We start from the raw sequence: 27,915 nt of genomic DNA on the forward strand, positions 1-27,915 counted from the left end.
AATGCAGCCTTAGTGAGCAAAATAAACTTTTTTCTTTCAAAATATAGACTCAAAATTAAATTTCTCTGACATGTCTCTGAAATCTTCTGAGCATGCTTAGGATCAAACTGTCACACTGTACTTGTCCTCCATCATGTATCGAGCTGCTATCTGCTTAATGAATAAATTATATGAGAAAAAAATTGTGATTTCATATGTTGTAATGCTGCACTGACACCAGAGTGACTTCAATAAAAGACAGAAAGGCCGAGCACACTTCTCACACCTATGTCTTCATGACTAGTTTTGTGCTACAGATGCCATTCCAGGTAAAACGTGTCCTGACATGTACAGACTAACTCACTGGATGACTGTGTGTATTAGAGAGCATTCATGTGTAAGTGCTCGTTTGAGGGTGCAGGGGAATGTGATTTAGGTCAGCGTATCATTGTTAAACCTAAATGACTTTAAGGATACAACATGATGATTTTGGTACTTGGACAGGGGTCCAACAATTATGTTTGATCTGAAACTTGAAAAAAAAAAGAGAGAAAGAGACAGTCTATTACTGACATGTAGAAATAGTAAAGTATGTACCACCAGCGGGTCCATGGTCTGAAGAACTTTTAAGACCCTTGATTTAGAAAAGAGGAGTGTCATTAAAGGAATAATTCACCTCAAAAGTTAAATTCTGACATCATTTATTCAGCCTCAGGTTATTTCAAACCTGTATGAATTTCTTTTTTCAGTTGAACACAAAAGAAAATATTTTGAAAAATATTGGTTACGGAAAAAATACTATGGAAGTCAGTGGGGACCATCAACTTATTATTATTATTTTTTTTCAGAATATTTTGTGTTCAACAGAAGAAATAAATGTATACAGGGTTGAAACAACTTGAGGGAGAGTAAATGATGACAGGATTGTCATTCTTGGGTGAACTCTCACTTTAACTTATGTGTGTGTGTATGTTTATATATGAGTTTCCAGCAATTATATATCAAGCCAAAAGGATTTTCCGTTCAGTTAAACTTAAAATAAAAGTTCCTTTATGCCTTTAATGCTCCGACGGTACAAAAGCCAAAAGAAACTGGTTTGATAATGACATGACAAATGGCACATTGATGATATAAAGGAAAACCACAAATGTGCAGGATGACAACAACTCTGTTATTAATGTGGCATGAGTGAAAACATGCCACCAGTGAACAGTCTTCCAACAAAGAAAACTAGAAAAAAAAAAAAAAAAAAAAAGAAAATTTTATTTTCACTTTAACTGGTATATTATTTCTCAATTAAAATGTTTAAAATATATATTGATCTAAACTATGTGGCCATAAATATGAGAACTGCCTCTTTAAACTAGCAGGTTTGTCTATTCCACTGACTTCAATGCAACATTCGAAATTTTCATTCTGGAGAATTGTGTGCTGACAACTTTGTGGCAACAGTTTGTGAAATACACAAAGCCATTTCCATAAAGAAATGGATTGATTGGTCTGAACAAAGCTTACCACCCAAAATCAGACCTCACTGATGTTTGTCTCTTGATGAACATTTAATTTTAAAAGAATGGCTACAGAATGAATCCATCAGTGGGCATCAGGCTGTGAATGTTGGAGACGTTATAGACATAGTATAACATTAAGATTTGTCTAGACTCAAAAAGCCAAACCTACTGATCATAATGGAGTACTCCACATACACTCACTCATACAAACAGCTGCTATTTCCATTGTCATTCATTAAAATACAGTAGTGATGCGGCTGTGGCAAGGAGAGCAACGGCTGTTGTTACGACCACACCTGTGTGTTTGAAAGAGAGAAAGAGAGAAAAGAAACAGGTCACAGTCATCAGGTCGGTGAGAACAGACAAGAATTATAGGAATCACACCAAGACAAATATGGTCACATCAGCCCAAATCAAACATGGAGTCACTTATACAGCGTATTATTATCATTAACTATATCGTTGAGCCCCAATTAATACCATGATAGAAAGAGAATTGCTTATTGTATGAATAAATTAGTTACTCATAGAGAAATAGAGAGTGATCTTTATGAATAATTGTGACTAATGTTAAGCACTTACCAGCATAATATTGGTGGGCTTTCTGATTGTTAGGATTTTCAGCTTGGACTTCTGAGAAGACATGCTTACTAGAAACATCACTGGGGCTTTCATTTATCTCTGATCCAGAAACATTGTAAAACACTGGGGGGGGACACACACAAATGTGCAAAAAATGTCATTACTAGGTACTAGGTTAATACAAGGGATCAGATAGCCTGCAGCTAGTCAAATTACCTCTTCCACATTCTTCCTTTTAAACATACATGGAAACCATTTGAGGGCAAACTTAAACTGGTCTGAACAAGAGGCAAGGTGTAGCTGGCTATTATTTTGGAGGAGAAAGGAGGCAGGGTGTGTCACAAGAGGTCTGTTTGCACCCATTTTGACAAGGTATGTTTACCTTTGGTATTCTATAAGTCACACCTATACACATTCTTCACTGTTTAACAATAAAGCCCCTACAATACTTGTGTTCAGTCATCCCTGAATCCTAACGACTCTGCAAGGACTTGCTCTCCGTTCCACAATGAGGTCCACTTAAAAAAAGCCTAGAGGTGATACAAACCATTACCATAGTGCAATTCCTTAAGTACTGGCATCTCATTGTTTAAATAAGCCATCTTATAACACGAGAAACTCAAATAAAGTGAGAGAATTAAAGAACCCTAAAGTCACTTATGGGAAACATACATTGTTTGCCCTCCAAACTAGCATCGATGTCCTCTTCTGGCGCTTTGCAGTCCATCATCTCTTTCAGACGCTCGGCCACATCTGCTGTACTTTCATCTGGGAACATGTAGTCACACACAGACAGGCCGGAGACTGGTGCAAACACACGCCGAGGAAGAGCCTGCTGCCCACTGCACAGACCTGGAGAAACAATATGGGAACATATGCTTGAATTATTAATACATTTATTTTTGTACTACGTACAAAATTAAAATTAAGTCACTCAATGAAGAGTATGGTGGCAAACTACTGCCATCTAGTGGTCAAAGGTTTGTTGTGGAATGGATAGTGCAGCCAAAAAGTGAAGATTCTGTCAGCATATACTCACACACTCATGTCATTCCAAATTTGAATGACTTTCTGTCTTCTGTGGAACTTAAAACAAGATAAGTTGGTAACCATTTTTATTTCCCTCTTCAGTTATATAGACACAAATGCAATGGAATTCAATGGGAAACAAAAGGGTTACTAATATTCTTCACAATATCTTATTTTATGTTCCTCAGACGAAAGAAAGTCATAAACATCTGGAACGAATTGAGGATGAATAACTGATGACAGATTTTTTATTTTTGGGGTGCACTATGCCTTTCAACAGCACACGTAAGACATGATGGACCACTGTACCTTTGTGACTCCCGTCATTTATTAAAAGATCCTCCAGAAACATCTCTACTCTGGAGCAAACCGTGTTTATGATGTCTCTTTTAATGGCCTACCAGTACAAAGAGAATATAAATCAGTATTAATCTTCTAAAAGAAAGTAAATAACACACACACACACAAAAAAGTGTATTTAGTCAGCTTTCTGATTATGACAAATATGTCTGAAATAATTTTCATGCAACGGCTGATAACCGATAAATGAATAAATTATTTTGTCTAAAACAAATATTAAAACAATAAGAAATAAAACTCCAAATGAATTTAGGCATTACAACATTATAATGTACAGTATATAAAAAATGTATTTACTTTGAGATTTGCTACAGATTACATTTAAAAGCATTATTTAAATATGAGTTTTTGAAAGATTTTAAGTGAGTGTTAGATAATGGCGATGGTAACCTAAAAGTAAAACAGGGGAAATGAGCACTAACAATTAAATACTCAATAATCAGTGTATTTGATGTATATCAAACTGTTTCAAAACAATATGGTAGTGATATATTGCACATCCCCAAGCATAAAGCAGTATGGATAGACTTGAATGACCCGTGCTGCGTGTCTGGCTTTGGGTTTGTTGTTGTGGATGTAGGCCCTGCAGTGAACCACCCCTCGAACCTTCACAGAGCCACTGCACACCTGAACCAGAGCACTGCTCCGCTCATCCAGCTCTGACTGTTCCTGTCACATTGACATACCTGTTATATATTCGAATATATACACATATATGGCCCTTGGATAATCTTCATCAGAAGACACTATTATAAGAGAAGCCGCTCACATCAGAGACAAAGATCCGTGCTGGAAGTGTCTGACGATGGGTTGCTTTTGGGTTCTTTTTCTGAAAGGGACAAACATGTACCTCAGCTCAAATGAAGAATCAGTATAACAGAGGAATGACAGAATTAAGTTTGTACCTGTCCTGATACAAGGTCAGAGTCATCTAATGCATGTCTACCATTTATGAGACAGCAAGCAGCCTCAATCTGCTTAGCCCAGCTCCTAAGACCATCCTGGACAAGGGAGGCAAGGGAAGATTAAACTCCCAACATATCAACCTATTTTCAAACTACATTCGACACAAAATCCCACACCAAAAAAACAAAAACACTTCTCTTGTTTTCCATGCACCCATCTCACCTTCACGCACTTGTCTGTGATATCAGAAGAAGATCCTTTCACAGGGATCTGCACATCCACCTCAACAGAGCAGGTCAACATGGGCCAGGATGATGAGACACCTGTCTGATACTTCCAGTCTGCTGGCTTGGCAGAACTCTATAAATACAAAATAAATAAAATACAGCTTAATACAAGACTATTTGCCACTAAATTCCAAACTTTAAGACAAAAAATTGTCCCTTACCTTTGGATCTTTTACATCAAATGTTTTGCAGACAGTTCTGTACATTTTAAGTCAAGGATCATGCAAACTTGTGTGGTTCATACAGAATGATGCTTTTAGATCACGGATTATATAATTATGTAGGGTAATAGCTGGAGGGTGTGTGAAGGATACTTCTTTGTTTTGGAGCAGATATGCAGGACGACTTGATCAGTCACATCCTCCTCTGACAATTCCCACAACCTTCCCTTAGTTATGTATTTATCCATGGCAAATATAAGCTACGTAAAGAGAACAGCACAGAAATAAGTGCTTAAGTGATGATGGCCTACTAGATAATCTTTAATAAAATAAGCTAAAATGTGGTCCGGTTCATTTTCTAAATTATTGGTAAAGTTAAATTATTGGAAATTAAATTATTGAAAAAAAATTACTAATACATAAAACAATAAAAACTAATTAGCAGATAAAAAAACAACAACAACAAAGTCCATACTCTTTTTAATGCATTTTGGGCATCTTTGGGGAGTTCAGGTGAGGTTACTAAGAACAGGCCAAGAATACAAAGACCTCCTGGTAACATACGGGACACCTAGAATAGGGAAAGACGAAATCCCTAATTGTACAACTTCAAAGTAAAACATTTCAAACCACTATGAAAGTGATAAGACATCAGGGTAATCACCTGCTTGGCATGTTCTGTGACCCACTCCACATCAATGTCATCCAGTGGGCTGACCCCTCTCGAAGCATTCGGCTGCCCCTCGCTCTCCCTGTGAGGAGTCTGCACAGCCAGCACCACAAAATCTCTCTGAGGAGAGGACTGTGAAAAGATAAGGTAAAGAAAAATAGTAGTGTGTGTACTGACATTAATATATATAAATGAGTTTAGTATCCTTACTTGACCGGCCAGGAGTCCGGTCACACATGATCCAGCAGCTGTCTGAATCCCAACAAGATAGTCCTCCACAGCTTCATCTACAAAGTAACTCCTACCCACCCTGCCGCTAAACATGCAAAAAAAAAGTAATAATGATAATAATGCAATAATGTGCCATATTAACCTGTTTGCAACTGCAAAATAACTATCAAACATGTTACAATTCCAAAACAGATGCAAATTAATGTTATCCCTTTATACTGCGTTTCAATATATCATAAACATATTTACAATTGGACAAGTGTTGCTGCTGTGTTTATATATATATATATATATATATATATATATATATATATATATATACATTTTTATTACTACTTTTCTTATCTGTTAAGTGCAAATGAGAATTTAAATGAGTGTCAAACTATTTAATGGCAGTAAATAACAGTGAAAGAGGAACAAGTTTATTTAGTCAGCCTTCTGATCATGACAAATATTGTGTAAAATAATTAGCATATTATGACCGATAACCAATTAATATTATTAAATATTACAATTCAATACAAAAAATACAAATAATTGTTTTGAATCACACATTACAACATACAGTATGAACACACACATCAAAAGTCAAACATCTGCAAGGGTACACTTCTTTAAACACATAGAAAATAATGACATTTTAGGAAACATACAATATAACGACAGAGCAGCGGAAAATATAGCAATAAAACTCTTTAAACGCACCTTGAGATCACGTTCACTTCTTCAAGCAGCTGCGGACCATCGTCGCAGCAAATACACGCTTTTCATTTCAAGAGACCTGATTGGACAATACGTCTGTAGGTCCTTGCTGCCTATGGTGCTTTGCGGCTTGAGTTTACGACGTAAGGGCAGCTAACCGCTAATGCTAACTTTAGCTGCGTCGGAGAGATGGCGGCACTTCTTCAGCAAGCGCTGGAGAGAACCGAGATAAACAAACTGCCGAAAGCGATTCAGAACAAGCTCGAGAAAGTTCTGTCAGAGCAGCAGACGGAAATAGACTCACTGAAATCCCAGCACGAGCGATATAAAGCAGACTGCGGTGAGTAACAGTAGCAGGCGGGCCAGAGTCATTCAACAGCTGTGTGCCTTAAACACTAGTGTGCTGCCTAACTAGACAGCATGTTTAGGCATCATACATGCATTTGTACTGATCCAAGACTTTGAGGAACCGGTTGTCTGCTTCATTATTCTTGAATGGCTTGTTCTGCACAAATGAGCTACCGAGTTGTGTTTACTGCAAAATTAAATATTAAGATGTAGTGGCACACCAAAAAAAAAAACCAACAACAAAAAAAGAAACGTGTGGACCATGTTTGTCTGCCCCCCCCCCCCCCCCCCAGGAACTTTATGTGCGTTATTGATCATCTCTCTAGATGATGAAATAACTAGAATGCTATATGAGCATCTAAAGCCTTTCTTAATAACCTTAATCATAATGAATAAATTTTTAACTGTCCTTTCTCTCTAAATCAGCACTCTTGATCATGTCAGTATGAATTGTCCCAGTAAAAACATGTTGCATATTTTTTTAATGAACAGAACAACAGTACTTTAGTCTTGAGAAGAAGCTAGCCGAGAGTCAGGAGCAGTTCTTGTCCCAAAGTAAAGAGTATCACAGTATTAAGGAGGAGAACGGCCGCCTCGGTAAGTACTGTGCATTATGTTTTTAATATGTGGATTGTGTTGATTCAGTGTTGCTGTATAACATCATGTGTTTGATCTTTCTTAAAGTGGAGGAACTTAAGAAGCTAAAAGATATAGAGGAAGAGCAGGGGACAACACAAGCGGTAACAACGAGTCTCTCACCTGTCATGCTTCATATGGACCTTCATATTTGAGCAGTTAAAGATGATGCAAATATCTCAATGTTTTTGCATTTCAGAGTAAGCCTCCAAGAGCCAAATATGAAATTGAGGCAGAAAACAGAGAGCTCTCACGGTTGCTTGAGAAGAGATCTCAAGAAGTGGAAAACCTCAGCGGTACGAGTTATGACACTGTTATATACATTAGTGATCAAGGTTGTCATCGACTTTGGAGTTTAATGGCATTAACCAAACTGGATTGTTTAGATTACTTAATCGAACAACATTTGAGCACCTTTTAGTTGCTATTAACATTGTACCAAAATGCAAATACATGTGAAATTTCACAATTCTCAATACCATAGCAAAAACTATTTTGCTTTTGAGCTCTGTTCTTTATTTAAAAAGTTAATATTAATTTACATTACCGTTCAGTAGTGTTTGGGGTCATTAAGATTTGTTTTATGATTTTGAAATTAGTCTTTAATTCTTACCAATATTGATATTAAGAACAAACCATTTTGAAACTAGTTTAAAATGTAATTTATTCCTATGATGCAAAGTTGAATTTTAAGTAGCCATTAGTCCAGTCTTCATTGTCCATACATCTTCCTTGAAATCATTCTAATCTGCTGATTTGCTGATCAAGAAACATTTTTTCAGTTTTGAAAACAGTTGTGCTGCTTAATATGTTTTGTGGAAAGTTCAGAAGAACAGCCTTTATTTGAAATGGAAAGTTTATCATGACCTTTGAACATTTTAATTAATCTTTAAGCGGTAGTTTAAATGCTAGCAAGTCAAATTAAAAACAGTGGAATGTAGCCATTAAGTATTGTAAATGTTTTTTGGTTTTTATCAAGTAAACAGAAACACTGATTGCGCACGTGTGAAGTTGAGTTGGTACTTAGTCCTAAAGTAACCCTAAACCAATGCTTTTGACATCCAGAACAGCTATAATGTGTCTTAACGTTATTATACAGAGGATCTTAAACGTCTCAACGACAAACTTGTGGAGACCAACACAATCAAGATGGAGCTCCAGCTTAAACTGGATGAACTTCAGTCTTCTGAGGTTTCCATTCAGGTGAACAGTGACTCTCATTTATCTGACATTCTGTCTCTACAATGAAATCATTAATCTGATCATTGAGTCCATACTTGAAGTTGATTTTTTTAAAAGGTTTACTGTAGTCTTTTCTCATCAGTTTCGTGAGAAGCGAATGGAACAAGAAAAGGAGCTCCTTCAGAACCAGAACACATGGCTGAATGCAGAGCTGAAGAGTAAGACAGATGAGCTGTACACATTATCCAGAGACAAGGGCAAAGAGATCCTGGAGCTCAAGTGCTCTTTAGAGAGCAAGAAGGAAGAGGTGTGAGGCACTTTTGAAACCTTATTTATCAGTTGAGCTATATTCTTATTAGATCACTTATCTGCAACAATCATATGGACTGTATGTTATAATCAGGTGACGAGACTTCAGGACCAAGTGAACACGCTCAAGAAAAACAATGACAACATGCAGAAGAGTACTGAGGATCTCATGAACAAACTCAAAGAGGTTCACGATTACCTTCTTGTTCTAACGTAGTTTACCATTTCACATGAAATGGAAATTAAATAATGGTTGCATTGTTTGTTGTCTATTTTCAGGCTAAAGACCAGCGGGCCTCCATGGAGGAAAAGTATCGCAATGAGCTGAATGCTAACCTCAAACTCTGTAATTTGTACAAGGTCAGTTAATGTTGATATTTGTTGTGCAGGCTCCAGTGTTATTGTATGATATATTTAATATCTGAATCCTTTTGTGTGTTCTCAGAATGCAGCAGCAGACTCTGAAGTTAAGAACGCTGAACTCAACAGAGCTGTAGAAGAGCTCAACAAACTGTTGAAGGAGGCGATGGAAGGTGTGAAAATGAAATATTCTTCAGTTAATTCATATATTTATTTATTTTGTTCATTTCTGTGTCTCAGACATTGGAGAATGGCATTATCTATCTATTTGGTATTTTATATAAAGTTATATATTTTTGCACAAATTTTCACTTAATTTCCTCTTTTTTTTCATATAAAAAAATAAGATGAGATGCTAAGATTGTAGCAAATATTTCTGTTTCAACCTTTACAATGGAAAAAGGAGGTTGAGCGCATTGCACTGTGTTATATAATACTTCGAATACTGTGTGTAGTATATTGCATTCACAAAATTTGCGCACAGTATACATATTATAAACTGCAGATGTTGTAGTATTGTAGCATGCGTCTCTGACCATCTATTTTCTTGTTTTGGGTTTATTTGCTAATTTTCGCTCATTGCTTCACATTGAATGTTGTGCCGAGTTTAGATGCTATGTGGTGCTAAGCAGACATTCTGCTTCTTTCATCTACAGCCAATAAAGGCACAGAGAAGAAGCTGTCAGAGCTGCAGAGCGTGAGGGAGAAAGCGGAGTCTGATCTACACGAGAAGGTCAGGCATCTGGAGAAAGAGCTGGAAAATGCCAACACGCGACTTGCAGACTTTAAAAGGAGAGGTAATGAGCAGAAAAACAAAACCGGTCTATGTTTTAGGTTTAAGAATTTATTCAGTGTAATTACATTTAACTTTTTATGGGAAGATTTTAGGTAAAATCATGTAATTGTGCAAGACTTCATTCTGTATTTGTGTACTTCAACAGGCGTTCCAGCTCTCACAGAAGAGGAGCTGACAAACCTCTCCCCGACTGCAGCTGCAGTGGCCAAGATTGTTAAGCCCGGCATGAAGCTAATGGAGGTATAACAGATGTTTATCACAAACTTATTCAGAATTTTGTGACACTGTGTGTATCTTTCTGAGTAACTTTTCTATATTCGCTCTCAGCTGTATAATGCCTTCGTTGAGGCGCAAGACCAGCTGCATCTTGAGAAGCTGGAGAGCAAGCGTGTGCACAAGGTTCTGGATGAGATAGTTCTGGAGGTGGAGAACAAAGCTCCCATCCTGAAACGTCAGAGGGAAGAATATGAAAACATGCAAAAGTCCATGACCAGCCTATGTGCCAAACTGGAGCAAGCTATGAAGGTTAGCACATATTTGCTATGAAGGTTTGCACAGAAAAAACACGATGGTAATTCGACCATTATCACATTAATCTGTGTCTTTTCTCTTGCATATCAGGAGGTCCATCGACTCCAGAAGGAGACAGATGAAGCCAATAAGAGATCTTTAGGTCTAGAGAGAGATAAACAGAGATCAGAGAGACAGTTAGCAGACATGTCTGAACAGGTAAGCCACACACTGTCTGTCTGTTACAGTAAACATTGAGATGTAATACCTAGGGGTGTTGAATATGTATAGTTTACGATAATATTGAAATTGTGGTGCCTTAACGGTGCACATTGTCTCTATGCGATATAGCCTAGTAGAACGCAGTTATAGTGATCCTAAAAGGAAATAAAGTGGGGCAGAAATGCCCCTGTATGAATTTGTCTCTATTTCTATATGATTTAGTCAGTAATATCACACAAGCAAGTGTGCTGTTTTCCCAAATATCAGCACGATTAGAAATGTGATGTTTATTGAACTGTTGTATAAAACCTATAAATTATTATTGTGAGTTACTTTTCAGTCACAGTGTTGTCAGTATTATCCTTTTCTGGTCTATTTCTCAAACAAAAAGTATGTCCAACAAAGCTGCAACACAAGAACACACAAAAAACATTTTGTGTCTTCGAATCTTTTTTTTTATGTTGTCAGTATCGCACACCCCTATAAACACCTAGTCTCAGCCCCAGACGGCATAATAATTCTAATAGCAATCTACATTCCACAATTTTTCTGTTTCTTTCCATGATTCAGGTACGTGTGCTGCTGGTGGAGGTGGAGGAAGCATGTGGTAATCAGGTGGTGCGTGAGGATGTGAGCTCGGCTGTGAGCAGCAGCTCTGAGGTCCAGGGCTCACGCCAGGCGGCTTTCCGCAGCATCCAAGAGCTCCAGCAGCAGAACCAGAACATGCTGGCCCAGATCAGAGATCTGGAGGAGCAGAGGGAGAGAGACCAGAACCAGGCGAAGACTGCCAGGTACTGACCATCTACCTTACATTAGTGTTCATCTTAGAAAAGATCTTCCAACACATACATAGCCCTGCTATTCTGCAGTAACACCATGGAAATCAGTAAAAAAAAAAACACGTTCTCTCAGGCAAACCGAGTTGGAACAGAATCTAGAAAAGTTTCAGAAGGAGCTGGAGCAGATAAAGGAGCAGCATAACCACCAGAAGCAGCTGGCTGACTCTGCCACCCGGCAACGAGACATGTACCGTATCCTGTTGCAGACAGCGGGAGTCGAGCTTCCACCACAGGGTGAAAATTAACTCTTAATTAATTTTTTTTTTTTTTTTTTTACCTTTTAACCCAAAGTGTTCACTTCTGTGTAACCCGTGGTTGTGTTCAGGTCCAGACGCTGGATCTCAAGCCACCGCTGCCAGCAGGTCAGGACCCATGGCTACCAGATCTACACCCCTGAGGGCTGCAGCTGCAGAATCTGTCCAGGCAACTCAGGCCAAAGCAGCACTTAAACAGGTTAGACATATTGACTTATAGAGGTTTGGAATTACATAAATTTGAATAAATTATTAAAATTTTCATTATTGGGTAAAGTAGTCCCTAAAAAGGACTCAAACACAAATCTCATTTGGACATTCTGTATTAAGCATTAAACTGAACGTTTTCTCTTCATAGCTTAATGATGCCTTTACAACATATAAAAAGGAGAAGGCAGAAAACGACAAGCTTCTGAACGAACAGATTGAGAGGCTTCATGGTCAAGTGTCTGACCTGCTCTCACAAAAGGCTAAACTCTCCTCTCAGCTGGAGTTTGCCTTCAAACGGTAAGCACAACTTTCCTGAAAGAACTCTCTTTGCTGGCATTATACATTTTAAGTTGGATTTGAATGTTTTTACCTCACTCTAACCTGAGCAAAACAAGGTAAAGCCATAGCTACATGTATAGGTTGGGCGGATAGACGATGCTGATGGCTGATAGACATCACGATGTTGAGCTGGCATCGCGTTCCCCATCCGCTGCATACCAAATACTGTGTTCTGAAAGAAAATGATGTGTAATACTGAACCTGGAAAGGGAGTAAATACGTGATGGGAGGAAAATATGTTTCAGTATTTTCTCTTGCAGTTATATCATTGGGCAATTAAACTGTATATAAATTGTATAAATATTAAATAGGTGAATCAAATTGTTCTTGATATATAAAAAAAAGCTTACAATGAAAACAGACGGTATGTTTCAGAACACAAAACTAGCTCCCCAATTCATGAATGAATTATTCTTTTTCCACCCCTCTGAAATGCCTGTTTGAAATCCAGAGACTTGTGATGATTCTCTTCGTCATGCCCCTCAACATGCATTATCATCGAAAGTAATCAAGGAGGTGTGTTCTATATAACTCATGTTTTTCCCGTTGGGCTCAAACATATACGCTCTATCACAGCACGTCCCATCTTAAGCATCAAAACACACAGTAGGCAGTAGGTGTTTAGTTCCATTTCTGTAAGGCGTAGCGTCCCTTGAATTTGACTGTTTTTCACAAAGAGTGACAATGAGGATGGGAAATTGTCATTTTTGGAGGTATTGGACCTTTTTTGGTGCAAAAACTTTATGAATACATAGCTTTGTAACTATATATTATGAACTATATAAAACCATAAAACACAATGGAGGTATTTCGTATTGCTGTATTTCAAAATACAAATCAAATTGACAAAATTGAACATTTTGAATAGTTATTTCATTTCAGATTCCAACTTACATTTGTAAAGGATTAAATAGTACTGAATTGGCCCCTGGCAGGTATGAGATGCTTCAGGACAATGTGAATGGCTTTAGACGAGAGATTGAAGCCCTACGTGAGAGGAATCAAAAGATGACTGCCACTCATCAGAGACATGAACAAATCATTCACACAATGACTCAAGATCTAAGGGAGGCCAATGAGAAACTAGTCATGGCTGAGGTGAGCGAAAGTTCAATGCACTGAATAAACTTTTAGCAAACTAGATCGCTACTATTCAGATTAATTTTTTTTCTGCCAGTTGCGTGTTGAGAACATCCGGAAGGAAAAAGACATTCTGAAGCAGGTGGAGAACAGACTGGCCCAGGAGAAAGAGTCCATCCTGACCGAGCAGCGGGGCCAGAACCTCCTGCTTACCAACCTCAAATCCATTCAGGTACAGTTTGTCTACCTATCACTACCAACTTTTTATAAATAACTCTTTGCTTTTTTTTTCTATTAACTTCCTCATTGTGTCACAGCTTACCATGGAACGCTCTGAGACGGATACCAAGCAGCGCTACAATAACCAGATTCAACGTCTGGAGAAAGAGATCGTCCAGCTTAAGAAGAAGCTGGAACAGGAGGTGGAACAGAGACACGCACTGGAACGCCACCAAGATGTAAGCTTTAATATTAGGGGTGACTTTCAAATGTCAACTACTTGGTGAAACTGTCTACACCTGAAAGACTAATTTCCTTCATTTCTGTTGACTAGACTCAGCTTCTGGAAGCTAAGAAGCAGTTGGAGACACAGACAGCACTACATCAGAAGACTAAAGAGCTGCTAAGAACTGCTGAACAGCAGGTCACCTCCATGAGGCAGCAACTGAACAACAACGAGAACCAGAGCACAGCTCCTAAGCAGCCTGTGAGGACGTTACCCAGAGGTAAACATCGAAGTTGGAAAATGAAATTGTGAGTGTCATATTTTCCAGTGCTTTGTAACTCAAGGTCATGTTATGTGCAATTTCAGCTCCTGGTGTTCCTCAACAAGAGGTGGATGAGCTCCGTGCATGTCTACAGCAGGCCGAAGAACAGAACTCTGACCTGAAGGAGCGTTTGAAGAATACCAACACCAACCTAGAGCAGTACAGATCCTTGGTGCTCAGCTTAGAGGAATCTGTAAACAAAGAGAAGCAGGTATTAATCTGCTTCATCCTGTCCAATTGTTTTTACTGCAAGTCCTAAGTGGCCACAGTACAAACAAATTTGCCCAATGTTTCATTTATAGTTGGGTGAGCAGGCACGGACCTCCACTGACAGCCAGCTGAAGACAGCACGAGAGTTGAACCAGCAGCTGGAAGCCCGGCTGGTGGAAGCAGAAAAGGAAAAGCTAGAGCTGCAGGAGGAGAAGAGGAAAGCTGTGGAGAGCATTGAAGAACGGGTATGGAACGTACACGGATGACACGTCCATTGTTTTTGGAGTTTATCTGAATAGGAAAGTTCTGAGGATTGAAACCAATTGTTTAGGTGAAGGAACTGAAAAGGAGCATGACAGACATGCAGACAGAGCTGCAGGATGCCCTCCAGAGAGCTGTGGAAGCAGTGGCCCAGGAACAGAGAGCCACTCAGGACAGCAAACTACAGGCGAGTGTGACACTGCTGGATAAAAACAGCGAATTGTTTTTTCACACAACTACCCACTGATTTTCTTCGATGTTTAATCTCCCGTGTCTTATTTTGGGCTCCAGGCTAAACTGGCTGCAGAGGCTCAGAATAAATATGAGCGAGAGCTCATGCTGCATGCTGCAGATGTGGAAGCCCTACAGGCCGCCAAGAAACAGGGACAGCAGTCAGTGCAGACCTTGAAGCAGCTTGAGGAGAAGGCTCAGAAAGCTGCATCTGAGCTGCGTCAGGGCCGTGTGGACTGGGATCAAAAAGAAAAGAGACTGAAGGTAAAATCAACTGGTTGGCAAAGGTAGAAGAATTTAGTAAAAGGAACTGGCTTATGCATAAAAATGTTAGAGAGCCTTGGAGATCATCATAAATGAAATACCTGTGTGCATTTCTGAACACAAAAGATATTTTGAGGAATGGTTATAACCAATCGGTTTTGGTACGTATCAGTTTTTTACTTAAATTTTTTTGTCCAGACCATGGAAGTAAATTGGAACCGAGGCGGTTTAGTTCTCAAAATCTTTTCAAAATATCTTATTTTGTCTTCCATTCCAAGTTTAGAACGAATTCAGTAAATGATGACACCGTTTTTCAGTTTTGTGTGGACTATCCCTTTAGCATAACAGCCTTTGTAGAGCTCTTGCTTGGTTGACAACTTCTATATTGTTTCTTTTCAGGAGGAACTTTCTAAAGAACAGAAGAGAGCCGAGGAGCTGCAGAAGCAGAACACCATGCTTCATGATCAGATGGAAGACCTGAGCAGCAAGATAATTGCCTCCACCCAGCAGCAGACCGCTAGAGAGAGCAGTCTGAACATCTCTCTGAACGAGGAGGGCAAATCTCATGAACAGATCCTGGACATTCTCAGGTAAACCCCTTCATCAAGCGCAACCCTCTCAATTAAAATGCCTTGGGGCATTTTAATGATTTTAATGATTGGGGTAATACTCATGTGGCCTTTCTTTCCCAACAGGTTTGTACGGCGGGAGAAGGAGATAGCTGAGACCCGGCGAGAAGTGGCGGAAGTGGAGACCCTGCGATATAAACAGCGCATGGAGTACCTGGAGGGAGAGCTAAAGGAACTGCAGGATAGCCTGAATGTGGAGAGGGAAAAGCTACAGGTCCTAAAAGTTGTTTCAAACAGTTTTCCCAAACTTTCTCCACATTTGCTATTGGTTGGACTAACTGAGAGCTCCGCCAGAAACTTTTTTTCCAACAGTCTTTATATATAAATATATTTATTTATTAGGTTTTTATTTTGTTTTTATATTTATTTATTTGTAGGTTTTTGTTGCTGCTGCATTTTTAGGTTGGATAAGAGACAACGTTTCACATCAAAGATGTTAAACACGTCACCTAACTTGATCTGATTTAAAAAAAAAAAAACAAACAAACATATTTTTCAGTCAGTTAACATCTCTATCTGCAGGTAGCAACAAAGACCTTGACACAGCAGGAAGACATAATGAAGCGGATGGAGAGTATGAGTGCTCTGACTGAGACCAACAAGATGCTGAAGAATGAGAAGAACAGACTGGAGCATGAACTACAACAGACTCAAGCAAAGGCAAGACTTTAAGAGCACATTGTGTGCATCACTTCTTAGGACCATTTACTGTCTTATTGATTAGTTTAAGAGATCTTCAGAGGCCAAGAGTCAGTCTCTCTTACAGGCACCTTCTTTACAATTTAGATATAATGTCATTTTAAGAAACAAGGTAATTGTTTATAGTAATTAGAGGCTTTGCAACATGACTCAACCAGTGCACCGGGGCCCACTAGAGGGCCTCAACAATCATCCAAGGAGACCACAGGAGTCTTAAAAGTATTTAAATTAATCTAATTCTAATTTAAAAACACAAAGAATCAATATATAAACAGGAACTATATTTCTTTTGCCTGCTCAATAACAATGGGCTTTATTGAAGAACATTCAGTACTTAATTATGGAATCAGAAAATGATTAATATATCAGGACTCCTAGATTGTCTGAAAAGCATAGTTGTCATTACAGTAAAAATCTTGAAAATATTTATATATAATACATGAAGGGTAGTCTTTCAGATATTGTGTTGGACAACAGGAGGGCTTTAAGTCAAAAAGTTTGAGTGTCTTATATTTGTTCTAAAACAAGTCAATTATTCATGAAACATTACTCCCCTATAAGTAAGCTTTAATGTAGAAGTCCATTTATGTGTTATTGCAGATATATCTGTTCATATTTGTGTATAATATATTGTATATTTGCTTAACTATCATATACCCATATATATAAATATACCCATATGACTGGTTTTTTGGTGCAAGGTCACATATGTATGACATTGATTGTCATATGATGTTGTAGATGCGTAAGCTGGAGGCAGACATCAAGCCCCTGCAGGACTCCAATGCTGAGCTGAGTGAGAAGAGTGGCATGCTACAGGCTGAGAAGAGACTCCTGGAGGAGGACGTCAAGCGCTTGAAGACTCGAACACAGGTCTCACTGTTCACGCATGGATTTCTGTACCTTGAATGTAACATGTAGAATCTTATATTAAACAACACCAGTATGTTTGGTCCGTTTAATTCAGTCAAACTTGACTGGTAGTGTGGTTTTCAGTATCTAACTCTGTAATTTAATTGGTTGTGCAGCAACTGCTTAGTCAGCAGAAGGACAGTGATCAGGAGGAAAGTAAAAGGCTTAATTCTGAAAGGGAGACCCATCTCAAACGCATCCAGCAGCTCATAGAGGAGACGGGGAAACTCAAGAATGAGGTGGCCAGGTCAGTGTGCTTGTTTAAATCATTTAACATTTTAAAATGTAAGAATTTTTGTTGTTGTTGTTAGTTTTAACACCGCAATCTTCATTCCCTGCCTGCCAAACAGGAGCCAAGCTTCAATCACAACAGCTCAGAGCCAGGTGCAGAACCTGCAGGATAGCCTTGGGAAGGTCACCACTGAAAGAGACAATCTGAAGAAGGAGCTGGAGGCAAAGAACATGGATATCCAGGAGAAACTCAAAACCATCACGCAGGTCAAGAAGATCGGCCGTCGGTACAAAACCCAGTATGAAGAGCTCAAAGAACAGCATGATAAGGTACATCACAATTTATGGTGGTTGTTCTTTTTTTCATTTTTACTAATTGAAGCAATGAAAATGTCCTGAATTAATCGGAGTCTGTCACATCTCTCTGATAGATGGTGGCAGAGGCTGCGTCTAAGCCAGCACAGGAGCATGAAGACCGTCAGGCCTCAGTGCAGGAGATTCAAAACCTGAAGAGCTCACTGAGTCAGACACAGAACAGAACCTCAGAACTGGAAACTCAGCTTGACGGCATACAGAAGGTACTCATTTAAGACTTATTGTGCTTCTCTGACAAACAAGTCTACACATAGGTTGGATAAACTATTATGCGAGATGCTTCTTTTCTGCATTGGTATCTAGAGAGGCTAAAAATGTGAAGCCCTCTATTGGATCAAGCAGGAATAGCCATATATTCATGCTGAACAAGTTCATGAACACAAGTTAGTAGAATGTTAGTAGAACATTAGCCTTTTACCGAATGTGTTGACCTCATTATGTCTGAAATGCATTGTAAACCCATAAGATCAACCGTGAACAAACCTCAGTTGTTCATGCGGAAGCTTGAATAGACTCGAACAACAAGACACACAAGAACAAACCTCATTGGTTTGAGCTTCTCTGTAACATATTTGATGTAGCCTGTCTATGTATGTTGATCATTGCTTATATGTGAATAAAAGGCTAATTAGAGATTTCATTTTTGAGTGACTGAATTCTTTTTAAACAAATCAAAACAGTTAATAAAGTTGCTCAAAATGAATGCTTTTACAGATCCACAGTTGTATAACCCTTTAGAGCACTGGGATGTCCAGTCTTGTGCTGTAAAAGAACAAAGCTCACAATCCCAAACATCGCCATTGTGGGCTTCTCTTGTTTGGTTCACGTTATATAACTAATAAAAGTGTTTAATCCAGGAAGTGAGATAGTAATGGAGTGTTATATGTTCATTAACTTTTGAGACAGTGAAGTGTGACGTTAGTTTGATGGAGTGAGATGAATGTTTTGTGGGGTTTAGTGGGCTTTTATTTTTTATTTTTTGAAAGTTTAAAGAGTTTTTCTTTTTTCGGGTACTCTTGTTGCTTATGAAGTGTTTGTTGACTTCATAAAAGTGATGAAGTGAACAAACTCAGTGAGACTGTCAGCAGTGCATTCAAAACACATGTGGTGATGTTTGTGTGTACAGACGGTGCAAGAACGTGAAGCTGAGGTGAAGAGCCTGCAGGAGCAGCTGGCACAGGTGCATCCGGAGCTCAGCCGTCTGAGAGCAGAGCTTCAAGAGAAGAGTAACCTGGAGGAGCAGCTCCGACAGCAGATAGCTGATAAAGAGGAGAAGACCAAGAAAGCCTTCATGGGTGCCAAGCAGAAGATCAACCAGCTCAACAGTTAGTAAACCAAAACACATGACAAGCACACTTTAAACTTTTTGATATTCCTATGGTCAAAAGCAGTTTAGTCCAACCAGATAATCATGACCATTTTTTACAAGTTAATGATTTAAAGGGGTCATGAACTGAGAAACAAATTTCCCTTGATCTTTGACATCTTTTTAACAGGTCAGTGAACTATAAAAAACATCCTGTAAGTTAAAAAACTCAAAACTTTCTCATTAGTTTAAAGCAGCTTTTATTGAAACCAAGCTCAGAAAACAACTTGTTTTGGATTGTGCCACTTTATGACGAAATAGTGTGGCTAAGCCCCGCCTCCGCAGGAGAAGATTTATGCCTGCTTCTACATCACTGCCTCTTTAGCCCCGCCCACTGATAAACACTTGTAGTAGGTGGAGAGGAAATACTAGAGAGATGCAAACACAGGGTTACTCCATTTAACAGAACCATACAGATGACATTACAAGATTTTAAGACACTGCAGTGTAAGTTGTGAAAAACAGTCTTTGAATTTCCTTCCTCGTGATCCTAACATATCTAGATCGAATGCCAGCCCTGCTGCATCATGTCGCAAATGAAATTCTCTTTCAGGTCAGAAGCTGCACGAATGCCTATATGTCAGAAATTGAGCAGGACATTAGTTTACTGTCTGGGATTTGCTGTCAATCCATTCTGCATCCAGTGTTAAGGCAGATTTTCAGATTATAAACGGGTTCTGTTGTCTAAATTCACGTTGCGCCGTATGTTTCCAGTGTAAAGGAGCACCAGATCGTGTCAGTGAAACACTGTTTGTTTGATGTACTTTGCTATGGATTCATTTTTGAAACAAGGCAGTATGATGCAGACTTTTCAGAGAAACTTAAAATAAATGATAATGCAGCACTGAGTCTGACTAGAGTGGATCCAACAGTAATTGTCACAACACATAAGTGTGAGTAAATGTGTTTTTACCACTATTGTATTGTCTTTTTATTGTCAATTTTCAAGATTGTCTGTACCAGACTGTTTTTAATCCAAAATGACCCATGTTATTTTCAGAGTACTTCACAGCAGTCCATCTGTTATTTTAATAAACAAATCTTTTAGCCAATCATAGCAGTGCTCTTTAGGATGCAAATGTCCTTCCCTCTCCCTAGCAAGTAGCTTTATTTACATCCTACATCCAATTGTCTTACATCCTAAAATCCCTACATCCAATGTGTTTTAGGTGCAAAGGAGCAGCTGGCAAAAGAGAATGAGGAGCTAAAGCAGCAAAGAGAGGAGCTGGAGGTGAGGATGAGTGCGCTGAAGTCCCAGTATGAAGGCCGGTTGAGCCGGCAGGAAAGAGAGCTGAGGGAACTCCGTGAGCAACAGGAGAGACACGGAGATCAGAAAGATGAAGCTCAGGAGCCTGGCCAGAGCAAGGTACAGCACCACAAATGCACTATTCTCGGAACATCGTATGTAGAAATACTGTGTTATGTATGTTGAAACATATGTATGAATACTATGTGACTCTTTTTGGCATTGATGGGTTTTTACTATTGAGTTTTATGTATCTTACAAGAGAAATCCTATTCTTTATTTACTAAATGAAAGTATTTAAGTAAATGTTTAAGTATTTGTCCTCGGTAAAGATCAAAGTACTTGATCTGATCCAGGTTCAGGAGGCACAGAGGTCATCAGATGCTCGCCAGATCACTCTCAAACCCACACCTGCTGCTGACAGAGGAAGGTAATGATTCATATCCACCTAATTTTGCAATGCGGAAGCAATCTGTTTTCTGTGAATGTGTAAGACTTTGCATCTTTTATTTTTCTAGTGGTTTTAAATATTGTCTCTCTCTTTTCCATCTGTTAACAGTGCCAGTACATCCGAGCCGCCCACTGCTAACATCAAGCCCACACCAGTGGCTGCTGCTCCCAGCAAGCCTTCACCAATTGCAGGGAGTAAGTCTACCCCTAGGGCAAGCATCCGCCCAATGATAACACCCGGACCTGTGACCACGCCCACAGCCACAGTCATGCCCACAACACAGGTGGAAACGCAGGAAGGTATGGGTGGAGTTCAGGCTTTGACATCTGACAGGATATCCGTATTAGTGCATAAGTTGTAAATTGTCATTGTTTTTTTCCATCAGCTCTCCAGTCCACAGAGAGTCCAATGGAACATGTGACTGTCTTCGGCAGCACCATCGGCTCAGTGCGTTCCACCAGCCCTAACATTCAGACCACACAGCCAATCCTCAGCCTACAGCAGACCCAAGCCACTGCCTTCGTCCAGCCCACTCAGCAGCAGACCAGTCCGGAGCCAGCAACAACCATTATGGAGGCAGTACATAGCTCACAGATGGAGAGGCCATCCACTTCCACTGCTGTCTTTGGTTCAGGTACAAAGAACAGTGAAAAGGTCGTAAACATTTGAAGTCATAGGATCTAAATGTACACTGTTTACTAGGGCTGCATGATTAATTGAATATCACATTCAATTAATCCTGCAGCCCTAGTAAACATGTCATGTGCATCTTTTCAGTAAAGCCTTTTCTGTAATCAGTATTAAATCTCCATCACATGCTTTCACATGGAGCAGCATTTACTACACAGAGCTGTAGTTCACTGACAAGCTACGCAAAATCACGTTCATAATCGCAGACTATATATGATCGCGATAATGAAATCAAAGATATCGAAAGCTGTTTGCGTAGCTTGTCAGTTAGCTACGGCACTTTTTGGTAAATGCTGTTCCATCTGAAAGCACATGAAAATAACAAATAATAAATTAATGACATGTTTTTACTCCAAACTCACTTCATAACATCAGTCGAGTGTTTGAAGTAAATCTTTCTGAGATGATGTGGTTTCTTACACAGTAGTGCTGTAAAGCGATCAATTGCATCCAAAATAGGTTTTTGTTTGCATAATGTGTGTGTTCTGTGTATGTTCTCTGTATATATATAATACACACATACAGTATGCATTTTGAAAATATATTATGTTCTATTTATATTCATATACTTTATATTATAAATAAATATATTTAATATATAAACATTTCTTTCTGAAATATGTACATGCATGTGTGTATTTATATATACATAATAAATATGCACAGTACCCATACATATATTATCTAAACAAAAACTTTTATTTTGGATGTGATTAATCGCAAATAATCGTTTGACAGCACTATTACACAGAATAAGGCACGCAACATATTTCATAGTATTCTAAGCAGTGATAGAGTGCTTAGACTGTTAATTAGTATTGCATTATTATCATACTTTATTATGATAAACAATTTAATAAGATTCACTCTGATAAACCATATATTAATTTTGATTAATCGTGCAACCCTACTATTTACGTTCATACCTGTTTTTAGTCTTTAATTGATTTATCTTATTCCATAGAACAATTTTTTATTTTTTTTAAAGAAGTTGCTTTTTGGCCTAGGTCAGCGATAATGTTAACTAACCAAATAGATCTAAATCGGCTTTTATTTATAATTTGGGAGAAAAATGGTAGGTATGAGATTTGATAAATATGAACTGTTTTTTTCCCCCTTACTTTTTCACTGACCTTTATTAATATGAGGTTTCTGACTAACATGTCATTCTTCTGCCAGTGTCAGCAACTGCAGGCTCATCTGTGCCCAAGCGAGGGCGAGAGGAAGAGCAGGAGAGCTCCACCGAGGTGACTGACACCACACAGGACGACTCCACCCACCAACCCATCACAAAAAAGCTCCGTATCATAAGAAGAATAGGCCTGGAGGTGAGCAGTGTACGTACATGAGCAACTGTCATCTTGTGGGAGTGGCTCGTGTTATTAGTTGAGAAATTAGTTTGATTTATACTGGCAACTTATTTTGTGAAAGAGATTATAATATACACTGATCGCACTGCATATATGCTTTTGCTTGAAGCCAGTGAAGTCATTCTGATACAAACAGACACCACATCTTTCTATTTAATTACCCAGTCTTTACAAGCTCTCAGTACATGTAAAATATAATTTCTTTGTTGTAGATGCTGCACTTGTGTTGCTGAAAACACTCACTGTGGCTATAACTTTGGCAATTAAAAATAGACACTTTTGATTCTATATCATCCTGCAATCCTCTTTTTATAGGATGCTTCAGGCACTGAGGAGAGTAATGATGCTATGGGTGAAGCTCCAGGAGAGAGCCAGCAGCCTCCTGATGCCAGTGAGGTAACAGTTTAACCTCAACCGCTCATCCCAACAATGAACAGCCAGCGCACTGACTGTCTGTTCATCTCTCACAGGAAGCATATCCCGTGTTAGGTGAGGGAGACGAAGAATCTTTGTCTCAGTCTGTCCCGATGGATCAGGTGAGTGAGTCTCAGATCAGCGGACAGGACTCAATCGAGGAGTACAAGCATGACGTCATCATCATAGAGACTGATAGCGGCACTGAGGAGGAAGAGGAGGAGCAGGGGGAGCCTGGAGAGGTCCGTGTGTTTCTCAGAGAAGCAGAAACTGTGTCATTAGCAGCGTTTATTAACCTCCCTTTATTCTGCAGTATGAAGACGATGATGATGCAGAAGATGATGAAGATGAAGATGGTGATGGAGGGATGGCAGAAGCAGCAGACGAGAGTAATGAAGGCAGTGGGAGTGCGGATGCCAATGATGCCTACGAGGGGGATGAGGCAGAGGTGACCCCGACTTTTCTAACCCTCCGATGGGTAAAGCTTCTGTTGTAATGAAAGCCAGTTGGCTGCTAGAAAACAAGTTGTTCCAACAGTTAGTGTGATTGCATCTTAACTTTTGAGGGCTTTTTATATATTTTTATGGTAAGTTTCTGTGAAATGATTGTGCCTACTTTTGGCTGGTTGTTGTGATGTGATTTTGTTGTGTTGGCAGGGTGATGGGGCAGCTGATCCAGACATTGACAACGAAGAGAGTCAAGAGGCATCCGATTCAATCCAGAAGCAAGCGGACTCTCAGAGCAGTGGTACAAAAAAACACACACTACTGTACATTTGTATTTCATGCTGATGCTTTGATACACTGCCATTCGAAAGTCTGGTCCGCTGTGACTTCTTAAAAAACATGTTTTTGAAAGAATTTTCTTATGCTCAGGAATGCTGCATTTATTGGCTCAAAAATACAGTTAAAAAAGTATTTTTATTTTAATATATTACTCCTGTCTTCAGTGTCCCATGAATAAATCATTCAAATATACAGATTTTTTTTATTATTATTGTGATAAAAAAAAAAACATATATTTTTTGTGGAAACTGTTATACTGTGATTCTTTGATGAATAAATGGTTCAGATATTACAAAAAGAAAGAAGGACATTGAAATTTATAAATGTCTTTACTGTCACTTTTTTTTAAATCAGTTTAATATGTCCTTACTGATTAAAACTATAAATTCCTTTATAAATGCACTTATAAAAATTAAAATAAAATCTTATTGACCCTAAATGTTTGAATGTTAATGTATGCTTTAACACAGTTTCCCTGCATGTTCAGTCCACTGAGACCGTCATGGAAAATGTACAATGAAGTCTAGACTATGAAAGTGTGCAATATGGTGCGTTTAGGAGTAAGTGACAAATCTATGAATATTGAATCAGAGTAACTCTTATGTGTGTTCACAGGTGAAGCTAGTGTTAGCACCCTTGAGTCGTTCCCTGCTGAGCCTGTGAGAGATCACCAGCCAGTCCCCATCACCACCACCACCACATCCTGCCTGGGCCCACGGCTTCCCCAACCACCCCGGAGACCACATCACACCCCACCCCCTCGCCTCAACATCCACCCCGTCCCTGAACTTGGACCCCCCATCATGCAGGTATATAGCCCATGTCCCATACTTTGAAAGCAGCTCAAGCTTGTTTCCCTGGACACTGCATCAATTAAATACTTTTTATATCACATAATTTTGATGACTCTACTATTCTTTTGGACAGAGACAGTCTGGACAGAGCAGACGGCCCTCGATGGGTCGTGCACCCCAGCTCACGCCTGGAATCGGAAGCATGGTGAGTTAACTCTGTGTGTGTGTGTGTGTGTGTAACCAATATAAACATCCTGTGTCTTGAGTGCTTCATAATTTCTGACAAAGTGTTTTGGTTCTTTCAGCAACATTTCTTTGACGATGATGACAGAATGGTTCCTAGCACTCCCACCCTTGTGGTGCCACACCGTACAGATGGCTTTGCAGAGGCCATTCAGTGAGTCACAGCAGCTTTTAATTCATTTATAGCATGAAGGATACATCATTAAACATCTCGATCTCAGTTCCCCTCAGGTAGCTGGAGTTCCTCGCTTCCGTTTCGGCCCTCCTGAGGATATGATGCCCCAGGCCAGCTCCTCTCATTCTGACCTGAGCCATCTGGCCACACTTGGAGGTGACATTGTTTCCGAATGACCTCGACTACATGAGGATAACCTAGAGTTTCTGGTTTTAAGCCATTCATGTGCTTTGTGAAAGTTTCTATAGCAACACTGAACAACGTTTTTACAGTATTCATTACTTAATCATTTTATCATTTAGTTGTACACTACTGTTCAAAAGTTTGTGGTCTGTAACATTTTTGCATATTTTTATTTTTTTATATTTTGTAGAAAGTCTCTTGTATTCACCAAGGATGCATTTATTTGATATATAAAAAAAGAAAAATAGTAAAAATATTGTGAAATATTAAAACACAAAACTGTTATTTTAAATTGTAACTTTTTTTTATAATATTCAGAGTTTCGAACTTGAAAATAGATTTTAAATTTTTTTTTATTAGCTGAAAATGAATAATTGTAGTAATTCTAGTTAATATTATAATTACTGTGAACATTGCGTAATCCCTGGCATTCCTCCTGTCTTTCTTCAGGGTTGGGCATGTATGAAAGTCCTCTCTTCCTGCCTGCTCATGAAGAAGAGTCTGGAGGCAGGAGTGTCCCCACCACCCCTCTACAAGTGGCTGCTCCAGGTGAGCAGCTGGTGGAAGTCATGTCAGATTTGTTTGGCTGATGTTTTAGTCAAACCTAACTGCTCTCTTCCTTTCATTCGTCTTGACAGTGACCGTATTCACAGAGATTCACCCCTCTGATGTGTCGGAGACGGCCTCTCAGTCGGTTCCCATGGTCAGCACGTCCACCACCAGTCTGAGCGCACCAGGAGAAGCTGTCCCAGGGGACGATGGAGATGACGTTTTTGTGGGGGAGGCTGAGAGTGAAGGGTGAGTTTCATGCTTCACTTCAGAGTGGCTCAGTTTTTTCAGGGGAGCTGTAGTAATCGTGTTATCTGTGTGAAGGGTGAGTAGTGAGGCATGTCTCGAGGGCCAGTCAGAGCTGGAATCTGCACAGCCGACCGATGATGCAAGCATGCCCTCCACTAGTCAAGAGCCCACGTCCAGTTCCGCAGGTACACACCATTTCACAGACTTGCTGCTTTGTTTTTTTGTTTGTTTGTTTTTTTACTACTTCTGGATCTTTAAATTTCTCTATTATAATGTCAAATTAAATCTGATCTAATTGAGTCTAAATTTAAATAAATGTTCTTATTTTGTTGGGTTATAAAGTTGTTGTGCGTTATAAAGGGGAGGTCTAATTGAAACATTCTGATTTATTTACACTGTTAAAGAGTTGGATTTATTATTATAAACATGGCCAAAATTTCTAAACTTGAGTTGGACGTATGACAGTATTTCTGTGCCAAATACCCTACATCAGGGTTTGTACCAGTTTTTGAAGGTTTATAGAGTATGGGGGGTGATCCTTTTTCCAACTCGGTGAATCACCAACTTCTTTTCTATTCTTTTTCTTTCTACCCGTAAGTATTTGACCCCGTTTATCACCCCATTTCTCTTCCTCTTTTAGATCCCAGCACCAGTAGTGGTCAGGCCAAACCTGCGAGCCGGCTCCTTCCTCAGCACCAGCTGCCGCGCAGGAACCAGATCATCAGGAGAGGTCAAGAGCCCATGCTTTTACATCCATCCTCTTACTCATACATAAACTCCCAGTATATCATCAGTCACATTTCTCACAAAAAGCAACACAGACTGGTTTTTAAAACTTTTCTCTCTTTTTTTTAATGAAGCAAAGATTACGTGAAATGCATACCGAAGCTTTTCATTTGTCAGTTTTGTGCTTGATTTGTATAATTTGGTATAGTTTCTTCTGTGGTAACTGACGTTTGAATAGCTTTGGATGTCTACAAAGATCTTCAATGTAATTAGATTTGGTTTGTCTGGGTCTGTATCTCAATTCTTTTTTTTTCTTGCAGGCGGTGGTTTTCCTCGTGGAAGTCGGGGTCGAGGACTCAACAGAGGCACCCCCTTCTAAATCCACTCGCCTTTCACAGCGTCTGCACAGCAGAAACACGGATTCAGAGTACCCAGAATCAGCCTACTGCAGTTTTACTTTAATATTTTCTTTCAGTGTGTTTTAAAACATTGGTTAGACTTATTTTATATTTTGTGAGTAATTATACTGACGCTATGTTCAATGGTTTTTGCTAATAAATGGAGAATCTCTCCCGCCATGTAGTTGTTAGTG

The 27,915-nt window shown here is 39.1% G+C and overlaps 2 protein-coding genes across 2 annotated transcripts; one reads left to right on the plus strand and one right to left on the minus strand.

The window, feature by feature from the left end:
• Positions 1 to 1,706: 1,706 nt before the first annotated feature.
• Positions 1,707 to 6,468, minus strand: LOC132154344 (protein odr-4 homolog; the record flags this gene model as incomplete). Its single annotated transcript, XM_059562885.1, has 14 exons — positions 1,707 to 1,786; positions 2,073 to 2,195; positions 2,745 to 2,924; positions 3,411 to 3,498; positions 3,999 to 4,130; positions 4,231 to 4,290; positions 4,367 to 4,462; positions 4,590 to 4,727; positions 4,816 to 4,852; positions 4,969 to 5,075; positions 5,291 to 5,386; positions 5,480 to 5,617; positions 5,696 to 5,801; positions 6,422 to 6,468. Coding segments are annotated over 14 exons (1,416 nt in total), but the record flags the coding sequence as incomplete, so codon positions are not given.
• Positions 6,469 to 6,548: 80 nt separating this feature from the next.
• Positions 6,549 to 27,895, plus strand: LOC132155059 (nucleoprotein TPR-like). Its single transcript, XM_059563832.1, has 51 exons — positions 6,549 to 6,758; positions 7,259 to 7,363; positions 7,451 to 7,506; positions 7,602 to 7,698; positions 8,502 to 8,605; positions 8,727 to 8,891; positions 8,988 to 9,080; positions 9,173 to 9,253; positions 9,339 to 9,426; positions 9,910 to 10,050; positions 10,195 to 10,289; positions 10,377 to 10,574; positions 10,671 to 10,778; positions 11,352 to 11,572; positions 11,694 to 11,854; positions 11,946 to 12,073; positions 12,233 to 12,381; positions 13,359 to 13,521; positions 13,601 to 13,735; positions 13,821 to 13,961; positions 14,057 to 14,228; positions 14,315 to 14,481; positions 14,573 to 14,725; positions 14,812 to 14,928; positions 15,033 to 15,236; positions 15,636 to 15,826; positions 15,932 to 16,079; positions 16,388 to 16,525; positions 17,306 to 17,437; positions 17,593 to 17,723; positions 17,827 to 18,037; positions 18,139 to 18,285; positions 19,209 to 19,407; positions 20,618 to 20,814; positions 21,051 to 21,124; positions 21,254 to 21,444; positions 21,531 to 21,779; positions 23,015 to 23,163; positions 23,521 to 23,601; positions 23,676 to 23,861; positions 23,933 to 24,067; positions 24,276 to 24,366; positions 25,020 to 25,213; positions 25,332 to 25,403; positions 25,504 to 25,595; positions 25,663 to 25,772; positions 26,250 to 26,348; positions 26,438 to 26,597; positions 26,673 to 26,782; positions 27,238 to 27,327; positions 27,644 to 27,895. Exons 1-51 carry the CDS (start codon positions 6,608 to 6,610, stop codon positions 27,700 to 27,702), a joined length of 7,029 nt encoding a protein of 2,342 aa, XP_059419815.1. The 5' UTR covers positions 6,549 to 6,607; the 3' UTR covers positions 27,703 to 27,895.
• Positions 27,896 to 27,915: the final 20 nt, after the last annotated feature.

The sequence above is a fragment of the Carassius carassius genome, chromosome 12 (genome assembly GCF_963082965.1).
Source record: "Carassius carassius chromosome 12, fCarCar2.1, whole genome shotgun sequence".
NCBI classification, from domain to species: Eukaryota; Metazoa; Chordata; class Actinopteri; order Cypriniformes; family Cyprinidae; genus Carassius; species Carassius carassius.

Bases quoted from the DNA above. Each gene is read 5' to 3' on its own strand.
- LOC132155059 (XM_059563832.1), top strand. From the start codon at position 6,608: ATGGCGGCACTTCTTCAGCAAGCGCTGGAGAGAACCGAGATAAACAAA. The intron at 9,254-9,338 runs GTCAGTTAATGT...GTGTGTTCTCAG, and splicing joins AACTCTGTAATTTGTACAAG to AATGCAGCAGCAGACTCTGA. The intron at 14,482-14,572 runs GTATTAATCTGC...TTTCATTTATAG, and splicing joins CTGTAAACAAAGAGAAGCAG to TTGGGTGAGCAGGCACGGAC.